Genomic DNA, 18400 nt, shown 5'->3' on the forward strand with positions numbered 1-18400 from the left:
AAATACCTGAATCGGGTTTGGAATTCAGGTTTTTGTTTAAATTCTGTTGCAAAACACACAAAGTAGTATTGTGTTGCAGAAAAAGTTCTTGCTCTTGCATTTCTGACGGCGTCCCTTCACCTTTCTTGTGCCATTTGGATTTGAGCCCAAGTTTCAAAACGCTTTCACCAGGTGAAGTTGTGGCAAATGTCAAGTTGTTAACCTTCCCCCTCACTGCAAACACTTTTATCCACATTCTAAATGCTCATATCTATACAGCATATACAACAGATGAGCATGAGGCATACAAATAGCACCTAACAGGTTTTGCATAACACTAACAGCCTCTATTGACTCCTGAAAAATTGGCTAAATCACTTTTTAAATAAACATGTCTCCCATAGTTTCTCTTGTGAACGTGACTTTTGCTAAGTTTTGAAGAAATAACCAATTTATAACAATTTGTATGTTAATCAGCCTAGGGGAGCAACAAATGCTACAGATTTTTTTTAGATAGTTCTATTCATTAATGTTGACAGGAAATTATCAATATTTCTTAATGATTTGAAATGCTGATCAATTAATTCAATGCCCACTCCAGAGCTATCTGACAAGTCTTTCAATGGAGGCAAAATCTAATTATATTTTGGCAACAATTTGGAAGACGATTGCAGATAAGCTCTTGGTGGATTAACACACTACTGATTCTTCCATGCTCAGCATGGAGCAGGAGCATGCTACCTGCTGGGGTCAGTTCATTTTGTATTTGGTCTCTCAGCTTTATACAAGCCAGGGCCAACTCATGTGCACCACAAGATATAGGAGCAGAATTAGTACATCTGGACCATCAAGTTTGCTCTGCCAAACATGGTTGTTTTTTTTTTACAACTCCATTCTCCTGCCATCTCCCCATGACGCTTAATCCTCTTACCAACCAAGAATCTATCTATCTCTGCCTCAAATTACTTGGCTTCCGTAGCCCTCTGTGGCAAAAAAAAAATCACCAATTTACCATGCTTAGGATGAAGAAATTCCACATCACAGTTCTAAACGGATGGCCCTTTATTGTGAGCCGGCCGCTTCAAGCTCTCCTACTGTGCGAACACCTGTCTACATTCACTTGATCTAGGCCTTTCAGGATCCAGTGGGTTTCAAAGAGATCCCCTTCATGTTTCTGAACCCCATCAAGTACAGGCCCAGAGTCAGCAAATATAGTATGGTCCCATTCATTTGAATGTCACTGACCTGTATTTGGAAGCTAAGTGCAAGTAGCAGTATTTCTCCTTTATTAATAATACCTTAATTAACAGTTGATTAGGAAAAACCTCATGTTTTTAGTTATGTAAATCTATTTCAGATGTTTTTAAGTGTGGTTGTTTGAGATGACCAGAAACAGCCCAAAGCCCAATAGATCATTTGGGTATAGAGCACATGAACACTTTATTGGATCACAAAAAGTGAGTATGTCCATGGGGATAACAAAGGGCTGAGTGTGAGGCATGGGCTCGAGTAAGATTGAACCTATGAGTTCTGTGATATTGCAAGTCTACAAAGCAAAATGATACTGAACATGGATTGACACTAACAAATCTAGTCCCGTCATCGATTCTCTGCCCGCTATTATCCTCAAGCTGACTTTATCTACTTCTCCCTCTAAACTGCACCAATAACAATGCCACAATTATGTGAACAGGGCTCAAAATCTATTAATGAAGAATTTAATACTTAACTCTGACACAGTTAACAACTCCTTGCATGAAGAGTTAAGAGTACTGCCCTGAATGTGTACATTGTTTATTGGATTATTAAAAAATGTAAATTTAAACTGTCTCAATAAAGGCTGTAGTGTGTGTATATCTACATGTGTGACCTAAAAGGCTGCACACCTTTGCATGCCCCATTTATACAGGCAACAATTCCCCTATAAAGAATGCTGAGGTGATTTGCCACTCCAGTCCCCGCAAGCAGAGATGCACACACATAAAAGACTGTGGACTAGCCCAAGTGTGAAACACAAGCGACACAGCCTATTCACTGCTGCCCACAAAAGTTGGGTCAGGGCATATTTTGTATCAGAATTAAGGCAATCTTTCTAAATCCTCTAATGCAGTATTAAAAATCTTTTTTTGATCTATAACTGCACCCAAAAGATTTAGTCTTTGAAGCCTCTGCATTATCCTGGATGAAAATTGATACCCAGACCCTATTTCCACCTATTTTTCACGCCGCCTCCCTTGATTTTACAATTGTCAGGAATGCTCAAATTTGAGTTCATCCTTGGGTTAAAGCATGTTTCAATAACCTCTTGATACTCATCAAGGTGGGTCATAACATTACAAATTTAAACACTCTTTTATTCCAACTCCTTACTATTCTGGTCTAATTGCATCATACATGGACATTCATAGCTGATGTTGGTATTAAAGCAACATCCAGTGAGGAAAAAAATAATCATGAAAAAATTACATGGGAATCAGTCAGCAAGACATCTGCATTTAGCCTGAGAACATCACCCACCAAAAGATGAAGGAGATATGGCTGCAGCAAAATGCCACCGCCTTCAAGCTCCTTCCAAGTGGCACACCATCATGACTTGTACATGCATCAATCACCATTCTTTGTCAACAGGTCAAATCCTGACAGTCCCCATCCAGCAAGAGTGCAGGAGTTCAATGGATTGCAATGGTCCAGGAGGACAACTATCCTTCCAGGACAATGGATGGGAAATGAATTCTGAGCCAGGCAACAACACCCACACCACAAGAATGAAGAAGGTATTAAAGTCCAACCTACCGATAGGTCATCTCCTCGGAGGAAGTTCCCTGAGAGGTCAAGGTGTGTGAGAGAGTTAGAAATTTGTTGGTTGGCACTCAGTGATTGGGCAAGGCTGTTCACCCCTGTAATTGTGCAGAGTGTATAAAATAAACAGTTGTTCACATTTTCTTTGTGCATACAGAAGTACATCGAATACAGTACAGTAAAGCACCCTGCAGGCCCTTAGGGCCACAGTGTTATGCTGACCTTTTAACCTATTCCAAGATCAATCCAATGCTTCCCTCTTGCATAGCTTTCCATTTTTATTTCCTCTATGTGCCTATCTAAGTCTCAGAAATCTCCCGAACTTACACACCTCTACCACCAAACATGGCAGGATGTTCTATAATCTGTATGAAAAAACCTACCTCTGACATCCCCCTACACTTTCATCCAATTACCTTAAAATTATCTCCTCTCAAACTAAACTACTTCCCCACTGTCTTTTATATAGTTATAGGCAGATTAATCTTTTTGTTGAAACACAAGAGATTCTGCAGATGCTGGAAATCCGGAGCAACAAATACAAAATGCTGGAGGACCTCAGCAGGCCAGACAGCATCTATAGAAAGGAATGAACAGGCGACGCTTCGGGCCGACACCCTTCATCAGGATTGGAAAGGAAGGGGGAAGAAGGCAGAACAACAAGATGGGGAGAGGAGGAGTACAAGCTGGCAGGTGATAGGTGAAGCCAGGTGGGTAGGGAAGGCGAGCAGAATGAAGTGAGAAGCTGGGAGGTGATTGGTGGAAAAGCTAAAGGGCTGAAGAAGGAAACTGATAGAACAGGATAGTGTACCGTGGGAGAAAGGGAAGGAGGCAGGGCACCAGGGGCAGATGATAGGCAGGTAAGGAGAATAGAAGAGGTAAAAGGAGAACTAGAGTGGGGAATGGAAGAGGGAAGGGGGAGAGGGCTAAATAAGCATACGTTAGAGAAATAGATGTTCATGCCATCTGGGTGAAGGCTACCCAAACAAAATATGAGCAGTTGCTTCTCCAACCAAGAGTGGCCTCATGATGACAGTAGAGGAAGCCATGGACTGACATGTCAGAATAAGAGTGGGAATTAGAATAAAAATAGTTGGTCCCTGGGAAATCCTGCTTTTTGCAGATGGAGCGAAGGCGCTCGATAAAGCAGACCCCCAATCTACGTCAGGACTCACCGATGTGGAGGCTGCACCAGGAGCAGCGGCTACAGTAGATAACTCCAACAGATTTGCAGGTGAAGTGTTGCCTCACTTGGAAGGACTGTTTGCGGCCCTGAATGGAGGTGAGGGAGGAAGTGAAGGTGCAGGTGTACCACTTCTTCTGCTTGCAGAGGGTGAGTGCCAGGAGGGGAATAGTAGGAGGAACAAATGGACAAGGAAATCAGAGAGAGTGATCCCTGTGGAAAGTGGAGTTTGGAGGGATGGTAATGATGCGATTGGTGATAGGATCCTGTTGAAGATGACAGAAGTTGGGAGAAAGGGAAGGAGAAGGAGCACCTGGGAAGATGATAGGCAAAAGAGGAGAAGAGGTAAGAGGGGAGCCTGGATGCTGAATGAAAGAAGAGGGAAGAGGAATGGGAATAATTACGGAAGTTAGAGAAATCGACAGTCTACAGATAACTTTTATAATCCTGCTGACTCTCAAAGCTTTCTTCATTTTTTCCCACCCTATCACCTGTAAAAATACCACTCCATTCCCTTTCCTCAGTTGCTTTGTCTCCATTGCATCTGTTCATAGGACAAGTCTTTCCTTTCCAGAACATCAGAGATGTCCTCCTCCTTCAAAGAAGAACAGGGTTTTCTTTTTTCCACCATTGAGGCTCACCTCACCCGCAGCTCCTCCATTTCCCAAACATCTGCCCTCACCCCTCCTTCCTGTCATCTTAACAAGGATAGAGTTCCTCCATAAGCCGCTGCATGCAGCATATCATTCTCCACAACTTTCATCATCTTCAACGGGATCATACCACCAAACGCACCTTTACCTCCCCCACACTCTCCGCTTTCTGCAGGGATCGCTTTCTCTATGACTCCCTTGACCATTCATCCCTCCTCACTAATCTTCTTCCAGGCCCTTATCCCTGGAAGTGGAAGAAGTGACACACCTGCGCATTCACCTCCAAACAGTCCTTCCAAGTAAAGCAACTCTTCCCTGTGAATCATTTGGCATCGTCTACTGTATCCGGTGCTCTTGATGCAGCCTGCTATACATACAGTGAGAAACGACGTAGATTGGGGGACAGCTTTATCGAGCACCTTCACTCTATCCGCAACAAGCAGGATTTCCCAGGGGCAAACCATTTTAATTCCATACCCGCTCCTATTCTGACATGTTAGTTCATGGCCTTCTCTTCTGTTACAATGAGGTGATGCTCAGGTTGGAGCAACAACGCCTCATATGCCATCTGGGTAGCCTCCAAACTGATGGCATAAACATCAATTTTTCAAACTTCCAGTAATGTTTACCTCCTCCCCCTTCTCTCTTCCATTCTCCACTCTGGCTCCCCTCTTTCCTCTTCTCTTCTCCTGCCTATCACCTCCCCCTGGTGCCCTTCCTCCTTCCCTTTCTCCCATGGTCCACTTCTTTCCTATCAGATTCCTTCTTCTTCAGCTCTTCACCTTTTCCACCTATCACCTTCCAGCTTCTCACCTCATCACTTCATCCCCGCCTCCCCCACCCACCTGGCTCCACCTATCACCTGCTAGCTTGTACTCCATCCCTCCCTGCAGCTTCTTATTCTGGCTTCTTCCTCCTTCCTTTCCAATCCTGATGAAGGGTCTCGGCCTGAAGCATCAACTGTTTATTCCTTTCTATGCTGCCTGACCTACCGAGGTTCTCCAACATTTGTGGGAGCTACTCATCTTTTAGTTTGATGTATAAAAGAAGTGATCTGCTTATAACAATATAAAGCACTTCATAACAAGTGCTTAATCTTTAATCTTGATACTTCCATACAATCTACCCCAACCACACAATTCCCTTTTATTTAAACATTTACGATTTTGCAATAAAATGCTTTCTAATGTAATCTGTGTATGTGCCCAACCACTTACTGATTAGACATTTAAGCATTTAGCCTTTAAGTGCTAAATTCTAATGATAGCACCCGTACACCTAGCCTAATAAATGATCAAATTAATGTTACAGAAGAAAACAGCAATTTTTGATGCAGAGTCTTTCATGATTAAAATATACATTACAAATTTCCATGTAAATCTATCATCTGTGGTGCCAGGGGACGTTTTCTCATCTGCCACAGGCATTAGCATCAGTGCAGTGCTTTGCTACCAATACTCACTCCTCCCCCACCTGCTTCTCAAACCCCTGCTCAATGTCATGTTTAATATCGCAGATATGTACTTTTATTCCAAACTGTTTGCTAATCTCATCTTTCTTGACACAATAGCCATTTTCATTATTCATTAGCCAAGTGAAATAGCATAGTACATCCATTTTAAACACAGTTTGTTAGATCACGTTGTGATCTATAAATCTTTGGCTCATTTAGTTATTTGCTCTCAGAAAATTACAGAATTGGACTGTCAGCCAAGAACACAAACCAAGCAGCACATGTGCATCTGATGAAAACAGTTCTAAAATATTTATATTCTAATGTGGTAGAGATATAAGCAATTGCTCTATTTTAAGCAATACGGCTGAAAATACATTCCATCTTTTAAAATGTAATCTTTGATAGGACCTGCATTGCTGATTAATCATGTCATGGTAGAACATAGTTTTCTATTATAATTACAATGGTGGTCCTTACTGGTATTGGTTTTTCTGACATACTGAGAGAAGGTAATAGATGTTGGAGATGAGCTTTATTGTTAAATGTAGTGTCAACCTAAGTTTTTTTAAAAAGAATTGTTAATACACATTGCAAAGAAAACTTCAATATATTCAGTGTGGAAACAGTGGGGGGGGGCATGGGGAAGAGAGGATTTGTAATTGTGACTGAAACTAATAAAGTCAATCTACTTTGATTATAAGATTTGGATTTCATTAACATTTTCCTGTCTCCCACTGGTCTTAAAAACCATACGTAACCAATATTACACTGCTACTAGTTACATGGTGCTGGCAAATTCCATTTGTATTAATCTTTATTTGTTATTTATGAAGTTAGCACTCTGATAAATGTGAATAGCCAGAAAAGTAAAAATAATTCCTAGTATAATGGTTAGGTTAATGCTTTGCAGTGCCAGTAATTGGAAGATCAGGGTTCAAATCCTGCCGCTGTCTGTAAGGAATTTGTATGCTCTTTCCATGGCTGCATAGGTTTCCACCAGGTGCTCTGGTTTCCCTCTACATTCGAAGAGATGTATGGGTTTGGGTTAGCAAGACGTGGGTGTGCTATATTGGAAGCATGGTGACACTTGCAGGCTGCCCCTAATATATCTTTGGGCTGTGTTGCTCATTGATGCAAACAACACAATTCACTATAGGTTTTGATGCGCATATGACAAATAAAGCTAACCTTGAAAATACTGTCTGGGATAGATTAGGTCATAAAATCATCATAATTTTTAAAAAATTATGTATTTGAACCCGGGACTACTTATAATAGCGTGACTTCTTCAGATATACTAAGCAGTAAAGTCAACTTGCACAGTATCTTTTACTTTGGTAGAATAGCTTTCTCTCAGCTTCAACGTGAACTTCATTGGGTATTTATGTCACAGCCACTAGACACGCAATAGCTTGCTGCACAACTGATCTACTTTTCTGATAGCTGTTTATGTAAGCTCATATCTGATCAGATTTCTTAATTCAAATCCACATCAGACTTCATTTGTTTTCTGTGAAACTTTAGGTTGACAGGACTAATAAACAAGTATTTACTGGTTCAGGCTCACTCAGACAGACCTTATGGATCACTTTGGATTAAGACTGCACACATGTATTACCTTCTAACCCAAACTGGATATCGCTTCCACCTCAAATGCAGACAGTACATCTTTGAACAGAACCGGACACCTTATGTACTTAGGCACCATCTTTGATATAGAAAAGACTTTCAGTGGAATGTATGACAATAGATGCCCATGTCAAAGAGGTGTTTATAATGAGGAGTTAATAAAGTGACTCTTAAAAGAAAAAGTGTAGGTATTTGTTAGTGATGTGAGATGAATGGAAGGAGTAGGGCATCAGTTAAAAGATGCCCATGTGCTAAAGACACTGGACGCTACACCGGTGTTTGGAAGCAAAAGGGTGGGAGTGCCTGGAAACTAAAGAAAAGCTACATTGGGCAATTAACTGATGCATAAACAAAATAAAGATAGCCAAAGCGCAAGACAAAAGTCTTGGTCGAAATGATAGGTTTTAAGCGAGATAGAGGAGGAGATCAATTCATATCTGAGGGCAATAATTAGCATCATTCAACATCATTGGCTGAAATGGGGAGAACGAGTGGACACAGTAAGAGTTTGTGCTGCTGATAAAGTAAAGCCATGAAGGAATTTAAACAAACATGTTAGAAATTTGTGGGAGGAGGAAAGGGTAAAGTCATGAAGAAATTCAAAAGAACATGTTGGAAGCTTGAAAACTCTAACATTGGAAAATTGCAAATCCAAGTAGACGACAGCTGAGGGGAACTTGGTACTGAATTGGACAAGCTGTAGTATGGATGACAGGGAATGGAAGGCAGAATATGACAGCTCTGTTTGCCTACAATATACAATGATGTTTACATTTCAGAAGTACTGTTATTGATTCCGGATATTTTGAAATGTACAATGTGTATTAGAGAAAGATTCCCCTCACCTACAACAAAGAAGTCAACGTGTATAGTAAACATGAGGAAATCTGCAGATGCCGGAATTTCAAGCAACACACATAAAAGTTGCTGGTGAACGCAGCAGGACAAGCAGCATCTCTAGGAAGAGGTACAGTCAACATTTCGGGCCGAGACCCTTCATCAGGACTAACTGAAAGATGGTGCCTTTATAGCTGGTTTAATACCCAATTCACTGTCTGACAGAAGTACGTCATGGATTATTAGTGCACTGTAATAATAATTCACCAAATATACTTCACTATCAAATGGAACTAGCTCAGATGGGAATCTTGGTTGGCATGGATGAGTTGGACCACTGTATTTGTTTATGTGCTGTGTGATCCTAACATCTTGCAGACCCAGTCTATGAGAAATATGAGATATAACTTCATGGGAGCGCCACATTCTGCAAGTTCTCTACCAGGTAGCACATTGTGTTGGTTTGATAGGCATCCACTTCTGTTGAGACTGAGGCACAAAATGATCAAGCTCCCTGAGTAATTGCATTGAGTACATTAAAATCAGTAGCTCAACAAGGCTCACCAACTTCTCTGCACATTATGGAAAAGGAAAACAAATTAGGTCTCATCAGTATCACCTACATCCAAACTGCACTTGAAATTTGGCAATGATCTCATGCAAAGCTGTTTTTTGCATAAAAGCCATGAATATCTCAGGTAAAAAAAACAGAGAACAAGATAAATAACTGCAAAGTAATCATTTAAATAGTATTACCATAGTTTGCACAATGGAATTGGTACATCAGTTTCTGCTCCTTTATTTGGATAAAGTTCAAAAGCAGAGAGTGAGAGGAAATAGGACTTGTTAACAGGTTGTGGTGTAGATGATATTTGTCTATTATAATTTAATTTGACACATTTAATATAACTTGAGGAGAGAGGCGTGGAATGGGAATACATGTTGAAAATATGGTGGCATAGACTTATGACAATACACTAAAAAAGACTACATTTTTATATCTGCTTTCAGATCTCCTTCAGGAATGCTTGCGAACACTTGAAAGGAATTGGATCACTTCGGCCCAATTTGCTAACAGCAAACTCTAACAAACAGCAATCTGATGATGACCAGACCATTTCCTGGATACTACAGCTCAAGCAAGAAAATAGTTGGTGATTAATGAGTCAGCAAATATTTTGTTCAAGGGGCTATCTCTGGGAAGGTCAGCATACAAGGTTTACTACTGAACAAGCTTTGCATTAGGAAAGGCCTTGTCATTAGGTGTTTTACACTAACAGGGGTCTAAAAGGTAAACACCCCAACCTATGTTCTGGTCACAAAGAAAGGGAAGTTTACAGGGGAGAGAGATTTCTTGGAGGAAGAAATCTGCAGGAAGTATATAATTTTTCATTGCAACACACACAAAATGCTGGAGGAACTCAGCAGGCCAGGCAGCATCTATGGAAAAAAGGGTCTCAGCCTGACACGTCATCTGTACGCATTTCCACAGATGCTGCCTGGCCTGCTGAGTTCCTCCAGCATTTTGTGGGTGTTACTCGGATTTCTGGCATCTGCGGATTTTCCTCTTGTTTGTGGTTTTTCATTGCACTTATTTTTCAAGGAAATTAATTGTGTTGTGAACAAGAAGTATGTGATACGATCCAACGTCCAAGCAAAACTCTTTATTAGAAATATCAACTGAGGGATAAATATTGATGGGTGGAGATGCATATATTAATAAATGTATAGACAAGTGAAAATCACAAAAATGCTTCTAGCATTTAAAATTTGTAAATAGGACACAGAATACAAGGCAAATTAAAATATGTACAAAGTTGTAAGCACCAAGTACAAGGTCACAAGGCCATAGTATTAATTCACAGCTGATGATGTAAATTAACTTTTATTGGCAGCTTAGAAAGAATATTAAGAGAACATCAAGAGGCAGAGGTTTTACAGAATGCCCTGAAGGGAAAGAAGTAGAGAGAGAAGAAGAAGCTTATGGAGCTGTTATTATACCAAATATCAGCAATTGAGGCAGATGTCATTGTACATTTGAAAAGAAATATGGGCAACATTGAAAATAATGGAAACTACAGGACCCTAAAGGACAGAGAAGGGTTTAGTTTTGTGTTCTAAAAAAAAAGCTGCTCAAACACAAAGAGCCTGGATGTATTAAATGTTGACATTATTTGGTGGTGTGCAATTGATGCAATTAACTGACTGCTGGCTTCATATTTCTGTTAACTCCCTGTTTAAGTTAAGTTAGATGCATTTCATAATTATCCTCTCACACTGTCGACTGAAGAAGCAAGTAATATTTTTTCCAGTACCTTTAGGTGACAAGGAGGTTTTCGACATGTTTAAATGTTTCAGTCCCTTTGGAATTTTGGCAAATTGGCTGCTCAAGGAAGACATACCTACAAAACAAATCCGATTATTAAATCTTTATTGAACACTGAAATAAATACATATCTCTAAAAGTCACAAAACTCCAACTATAGCACGAGCACGTTGTTTTTAATAATTCAATGCTGAAAACAGCTTAGGCAGTTAATTCATGCCAACATAACATTCTAGACTGAAACATAGATTTAAAACGGGAAAAATCCATTCTGAAGCATATTACACATAATGAAAATTAATTCAGTGCCTTTACAGCAGTGATATTTTCAAGTATTCATTTAGAAAAATAAACATTTTCACAACAGAATTATCTGCAAACCTGGAGAGGGTAAAATACTTAGAAAAAAAAATCTTCATCTCTTTTGAGTGACAAGTTGTGGGTTCAAGTTCACTTTACACATTTGGTCATGTAATTGCTACTGATGAATGTAGGCAGCATTGAAATAGATGGAGCCACTGTTGTGAGTGGTACCACTTAGCAGATGAAGCAATAAACTGAGAGCCATGCCATTGAGATCTCATAACAAGTGGCTGGGGAGCTCCCAGCGTCCTGGTGTTTATTTTTCAACCAATACCAGCAAAAATGGATTATCTGAGCAGGAATACGAATGTTGGTGATGTGCCATGGTTACGTCTATTGTGCTTCCCTCCACATTACGGCCCTTCCCTTCCGACAAACACTTTGGAACCTTCTTACCTAGAATAATTGCCAATTTGACTCTCTGTGTTGGCTCACATTTCTTCCTCAAACTGCAAGTTTGGAAGGTTTAATTTCACCATTCTCCTTCGCATCAACTCAGCTCTGAGAGGACATGATGCAAGTTCAAACGGATTCTGAAAAATTATGGATTGACGCAAATACTCCCAAGCTGATTACCACCAGTGAAATTTCAGTGTGCCTTAAACTGTACTTAAATTAACTTTCAGCAAAGAGTTGGTAGACTATAAATTATGGATGGTTTCTATACACACCCCTGTGAGTTACCTCTCAGTCCTGTTTTCACATTCACTGACTATAAATGAGTACTTGGCTCTATGAGTACTTTCTTTTTACTTTGCAAAACATTCAAATTCTTGATCCAAGTGAGAAAAATATCCTTCATATGTTTCCACAGTAGCTTTTTCTAACATTAAGTCTCTACTCTTGCTACTGCTGTTCTAATGCGAGAGACCTATTTGAGTATCATGTCTGTACAAACCAGAAAGGAGCTTCCTGGATTTATTTTGCTGTTGAGTGTGACTGTGCAGTTTGTGGGGGTGGGGGGAGTGGGGATGTCTTGAAGAAATGGAGAAATAAAAATAAACAGAAGATGCTGGAAATCTGAAACAAAAAAAAAACAGAAAACACAGTAAGCACTCAGCAATTCAAGCAGCATCTGTGGAAGGAGAAACTCAATGTTTCACATCAGGGAGCCTTTATCAAGCAGAGAAGTTGACATTTCCCTAGTTTTTTTGAGGATCAGGTACCCATCAGATTATAATGCCCTGGAAGCAAACCTGCAACAAGAAACTGCTCCTGGATACTTCCAAATAAAAACCTGCAGCTCTGCTAAGAGTCCAATTGTCACAGGGTCGAGACCCAGAGACTAATGGAAAAGCAAGGTTATATGTGGCTTTGCTCTTAAAAGATAACCTCTGAAATGATCAACCTAGCACTCAGCCCAAAGGTATCACCTTCTCAAGGTATGGCCAATCAATATGAACCCTGCCAGTGATGTCAGATTCTGAAGTAAATAAATAATTTAGAAAGAAACAGCGGCATTTTTTTTTATATGCTGAGCAAGTTACCTTAAATGCTACAGTGTATGCAGCCAATTAGAATGCAAGCTGAACAATGTCTAAACAGGACACAGCTGGCAACCTTACCAGGATTTCAGCACGACACGACACTTAATGTTTCAGATGTAGAAAGGAGTCCTCAACCACTGACAGGACAGATCAAAGACGATTTGACAGTTCAAAAAAGTGAACACTGTCACATAATTGATGGGCTATCCTCAGAATTTGAGGAATTATGACACACTACCAGGTGGGACATGCTTTAGTGCAACGCGCTGCCATGCAAGTATGCAACATGTGATTGATGCAGAAGAGATAGAACCATTTTGTTTTTAGCTTATTATGAGGCAGAGTTCTAAAGGAAGAAGGATAGAGCTGACAACCTGAATACATTGAAGCTCAGGTCAGTCCCCTGATTTTAGGAGTTTGTAGAACTTACTTTAAGATAGCCAAGTGCCATATCTTTATGATTTGTAAACTACATTACTGAGAATAAGTCACAAGAGTTGATTCAAACCATGTTACTTGCAGTTATGGAGACACAAGAGACTACCAATGCTAGAATCTGGAGGAACACACAAAATGATGGTGAAATTCAGTGGTTCAGGCAACATCTATAATCTATGAAGGGAAATGGGAGAGCTGCTGTTTCGGACCCTTCACCTGGATCGAAGGATAGAGGGGAGATACCCAGTATAAAATGGTGCAGTGAAGGGGTGGAGCAAGAGCTGGCAAATGATAGGTAGTGATAGGCAGATATGGAGGTGGTGGGAAGTGTGTCAGAAGCTGGCAGGTGATTGGTGGAAGTGACAGAGGACTGAAGGTGATGAAATCTGATAGGAGGGGAAGGAAGATCATGGAATAAAGGGAGGAAGTTGGAGAGGGAAACTAATGGGATGAATGTGTGGGTGTTGGCAGATAGTGATAAGTGGGGAGAGGAGGAGATAGGGCAGTGGGAGCTGGGTGGATAGAGAAAAAAGAAAAGGAACAGGGGAAAGCAGTTATCAGAAGTGAGAATTCAGTGGTCATACTGCCAAGTTAGAGACTGCACAGCCATTTCTTGCAGTTAACATGGAGAAAGAGCTTCAGCTAGCTGCTGCCTACTCCTTGTTCAGCCTCCGTATGTGGCCCAGGTAAATGCAAGTGGGTGGACAGTGTGCTAAATGTAGCCATATCCAGTCCATTACTGATACTGGTATAAAATAGAACACAGAAATACTTGCAATATGTACAAAAAGGATTCTGGTTCTTACATTCCAGGCGGAATGTTAAAAAGGCCATCATCTGCTGGTAGAGGTGTGGACACTATCATTGAACCACTGCTGTTCTTCAGGGGAAGGAATTGCCAGAATGCTTCTGGAGAGAGAGTTCCAGAATTTAAACCAAGCCACAAGGTATTTCGAAGTAAGGATGGTGCTCCACCTGGAGAAGAATCCACCATCTGGGCCATACCATCTTATCATGGATTCCATCGGGCAGGAGGTACAGAAGCTGAAGTCCCATGTTCAAGATCAGTCATTTTCCTTCAATTATTCAGCTCTTAAACTAACCTGCACGACCCTAATCTTGGTTAATCGACTTTGTTTATTTATATTCTCATCGTGTTCTTTCTTATGAAACTTTTTACAATTTATGCTTTTCTTATGAATGTGATGCCATGCACCTGTGATGCTCCTGCAAGTAAGTTTTTATTGCAAATGTACACACATGTACTTTGGCATAGGATAATATACTCTACTTTGACTAGTTGGTACAGACTGCAGCCACAGCACACTCATGGTGGAGTGAATCACTATTTCGGGTGGTGGATGGAGCACCAAAGAGGGAGTCACTGTTTGCTTTGTCGCAGATGGTACCAAACTTTGAAAGTTATTAAATCCAGGAGACTGGAACTTATTTCATCATTGTTGTGATTTTGTAGTTCTAAATGGCTATATACCTCCAAGAGGATGACAACCCCATTGCAGGGTTTGGAAGTTTGCATGCCTCAATGACCCAGAGAATTATGTTGACTGGAGTTAGGGCTTTATGCTTTGGCTATTGGTAGGGTCACCCATGCCAGGTCAAAGGGTAGAGAGAGGCCAGACGAAGAGTGGTCCACCTGTCCTTCGGGTTCAGCTCAGGGCCAACAACCCTGACTGGTCAAAAAACAATTGCTACAGAAACAGCAATGAAGAATCCTAATGCACAGACAGAGATAGAGGACCTTCGCAGCTGCCCTAAATGCCAGCAGCATAATAGGCAGAAGAAATAGCTACAGTGATAATGGATACATTGGTTGAAGTATTTCAAAAACTCAGATTCAATTCTTTTATAACCAATGGATTAGGAAATAGAAAAATGTGTCTCCATGAGCTAAGGATAGAAGATAAAAGGTAAAAAGCCAAGAGGCAAGTTAGAGTAACATTTATTGTTGGTAAGACACTGGAGTCAGTAATTAAAGTAGAAGTGGATAATCATTTAAGAAAGATTCAAGATTAATCAAATCAACTCAACATGGTTTGATAAAAAAAATAAATTATGTTTAACAAGTTTGCTTCAAGGATGTAAGAAAAGGTGTTGATATAAAGATATTTGTAGAAGTAGTGCATCTGGATTTCCAAAAGGCATTTGACAAGGTGCAATATTAAAAGGTTGTTAGCACAAGTTGAGACCTCATAATATTGAAGGAAATGTGTTAAAAGTGGGAATAAATGGGTCTTTTTTCAGTTTGGAAGAGTATAATGAGTAGAGTGCCTTAGAGAGCAGTTCCTGACCTTCAATTATTTACAATTTAATTTACTAACTAGGAGGGGCAGAATGGAGAGTATCCAAGTTTGCTAGCGACAGGCATATTGAGATAACATTGCCGTGATTCTGCAAAGGGATATAGATCCGTTGAGTGACTGGGTGAAAACGTGGCAAATGGAGTTTAAAGCGGGCAAGTAGGAAGACATATAATTCAGTAATCAAAAAGAAGATTGTCTATAGAGAAGGAAGCTACATATGAGCAAAGTAAAGAGGGATCTAAGCTTTCGTGTGTGGGGATTACAAAAAGTTAGCAGAAAATTACAGCATGAAGATGAGGAGGCAAATGGAATACTGGTGTATCCCTCGGTTCGGCTAGTGGCTTACACTGGTCTTTATTGTGAAGGGGCTAGAGTTTAAAAATTGGGAAGTTTTGTGAAAGTTATACAGGTTGCTGGTGAGGCCACACCTGGAGTACTGTGCACAGCTTTGGAACCCTTACTAAAGAAGGGATACAGTAGCAGTGCAGACAGTCCAAAGGAGGTTCAGCAGGTTAAATCCTATCCAGCATGGCTAAACAGGTCAGGATTGTATTTTTTTTTCAGGAGAAGGAGGGATAATCATGAAACATAAATGATCATAAGAGGACTTGACAGGGCAGATGGCAGGATTCTTTCAAAGTATGAAACTCTGGAATTCTTTGGTCCAGATATAGTGGAGACCAGATCATTGATATGGTCTCCAATATTTGAAATATTGAAGACATGAGAGTTATGGTGAACTGGCACAGAAGAGGAGTTGAGGTCTGTATAGATGAATCAATATCATACTGAATGGCAAGGCAGGCTTGAGGGGCCTGGTAGCCAACTCCAGCTCCTATTGGTGTTTTCATTAACAGGAGGAACTTGAATAAGGGGTCGCAGTTTCAAAATAAAGCGACAATGTACATAGAAATTTCTTCTCGCAGAGAGTAGTGAATATCTGGAATTGTCTGCCCCAGAGAGTTGTGGAAGGTTGCTGGTCCAGTGAAGGCTTTAGTCAATGATGTCTGCCAGGATGATGATAGTAGGGCTCCTGACACTGGTTATTCTATTTCGTTATCAGCAGTAAATACTGCTAATTGAATTGAGCACTGTATAATCAGTGAACATTAAATGGAAGGAAGGTCATTGATCAAGGTATATTGGAGATCAGTAAATGGAAAACAAGTACAGCTTAATGACACTGTAGACAGAACCTTCTGTCATATTGCTGAGCATTGAGGGGAGAGTGACTATACAGTAATTAGCCAGTATAGATTTGTACTAAGTTTATTTTCAAAATTTTGAGTGGATGTCAGTGTTGTAACGTACCAGAATAGTTGATTAGAGGCACAGCCAGTTCTTGAAGCAAGCCTTTAAATCTATACTTGGAATTTGCCTTGACCCAATTTGTTGCTGCACCCATTTCCCTGACTGGTTATTCCGAATTATTTTGAGATGTGACAAGTCCAATGTGTTTTTGCGTATATGGAAACAGAAAATGCTCAGCAAATTAGACAACCACCATGGAAAGAGTAACACAACATTTCAGAATTGAAAAATTACCCGTTTCTCTTTCCAGAATGCTGCCTGACCTGCTGGGTAATTTCAGCATTTTGGTTTTTATTTCCGATTTTGAACATCTGCAGCTTTGTTTCCTGTTTGTTCCATATGCACAGGTTTAGAACATCGGTTTAAAATGATCTTGCTATTAAAAAGAAAATCAAATGAGAATGGAAATTTCAGGGCCATTTCGGCTGCAGAAAAAATAATTTGAATTCAGAAAAGAATGAAAATCTAAAATGTTTTTAATCAAACTAAGTAATATTTGTTGGAACGCACTCACATCTGTAGCAGTTGATTTTCAGTGCTATGCAGTTAAATAACATCATTTCAAAGGACACCCTGACTAAAATGGGGGTGTCTTAACTTAAACACAAGAGATTCTACAGATCATAAACATGAGGAAGTCTACAGATCTGGAAATCAAGGAAACACATGCGAAATGCTAGAGGAACTCAGCAGGTCAGGCAACATCGATGGAAATGAATAAACAGTCCACGTTTTGGACTGAGACCATGCTTCAGGACTGAGAAGGAAGGGGGAAGATGCCAGAATAAAAAGGTGGGTGAGGGGAAGGAGAATAGTTAGAAGTGAAGCCAGGTGGGTGGAAAAAGTAAAGGGCTGGAGAGGAGGGAATCTGATAGGAGAGGAGACCCAGGGGAATGAAATAGGTAGGTGAGAAGAGGTGAAAGGTCAGAGTGGGGACTAGAGGAAGGGGTGGGAAATATTTTTACTGGGAAGGAGAAATCAATATTCTTGCCATCAGGTTGGAGACTACACAGACAGAAGATAGGGTGTTGCTCCTGCACCTTGAGTGGCTTCATCGTGGCTGCAGATGTTAGGAAACTTGAACAGTTTGGAGGCTACCCAGACAGAATACAAGGTGTGACTCCGACCTCAGTGTGGCCTCATCACAGCAGTGGAGGAGACCATGGACAGACATATCAGAAAGGAATAGGAAGTCGTATTGAAATAGGAGATCCTGCCATTTGCAGTGTACAGAGCGAAGGTGCTCGACAGATTGGTTCTCCGACATGCATAGGGTCTTACCTTTGTAGAGACCCCACTGGGAGCACCAGATACAATAGCTGGCCCTGAGAGAATCGCAGGTGAAGTTTCGCCACACCTGAAAGGACTGTTTGGGGCCCTGAGTGACAGTGAGGAAGGATGCTTGCAAGGATAAATACCAGGAGAGAGAGCAGTGAGGAGGGATGAGAGGACAAAGGTGTTCCATAGAGAGTAATCCCTACTGAAAGTGGGAGATGGTGGAAAGAGGGAAAGATGTACTAAATGATCAGATCCCATTGGAGATGATGGAAGTTACAGAGACTGATGCACTGCATACGGAGGCTTGTGGGGTGGTAGATAAGGACAAGGAGAACTCTAT

General features: G+C 40.6%; 1 protein-coding gene across 4 annotated transcripts in view; it reads right to left on the reverse strand.

Moving 5' to 3' along the window:
* LOC134358043 (F-actin-uncapping protein LRRC16A-like) overlaps window positions 1-18400 on the reverse strand; it is a 342999-nt gene that overhangs the window by 170843 nt on the left and 153756 nt on the right. For all 4 annotated transcript variants that reach the window (XM_063069926.1, XM_063069928.1, XM_063069927.1 and 1 more), the window contains exons 12-13: window positions 10852-10938; window positions 2773-2876 (exon numbers count right to left, since the gene is read on the reverse strand). In XM_063069926.1, the coding sequence (XP_062925996.1) occupies window positions 2773-2876; window positions 10852-10938 (191 nt within the window). The remainder of the gene's footprint in view (window positions 1-2772; window positions 2877-10851; window positions 10939-18400) is intronic.

This window comes from Mobula hypostoma, chromosome 17 (genome assembly GCF_963921235.1).
Source record: "Mobula hypostoma chromosome 17, sMobHyp1.1, whole genome shotgun sequence".
In the NCBI taxonomy this organism is placed as follows: Eukaryota; Metazoa; Chordata; class Chondrichthyes; order Myliobatiformes; family Myliobatidae; genus Mobula; species Mobula hypostoma.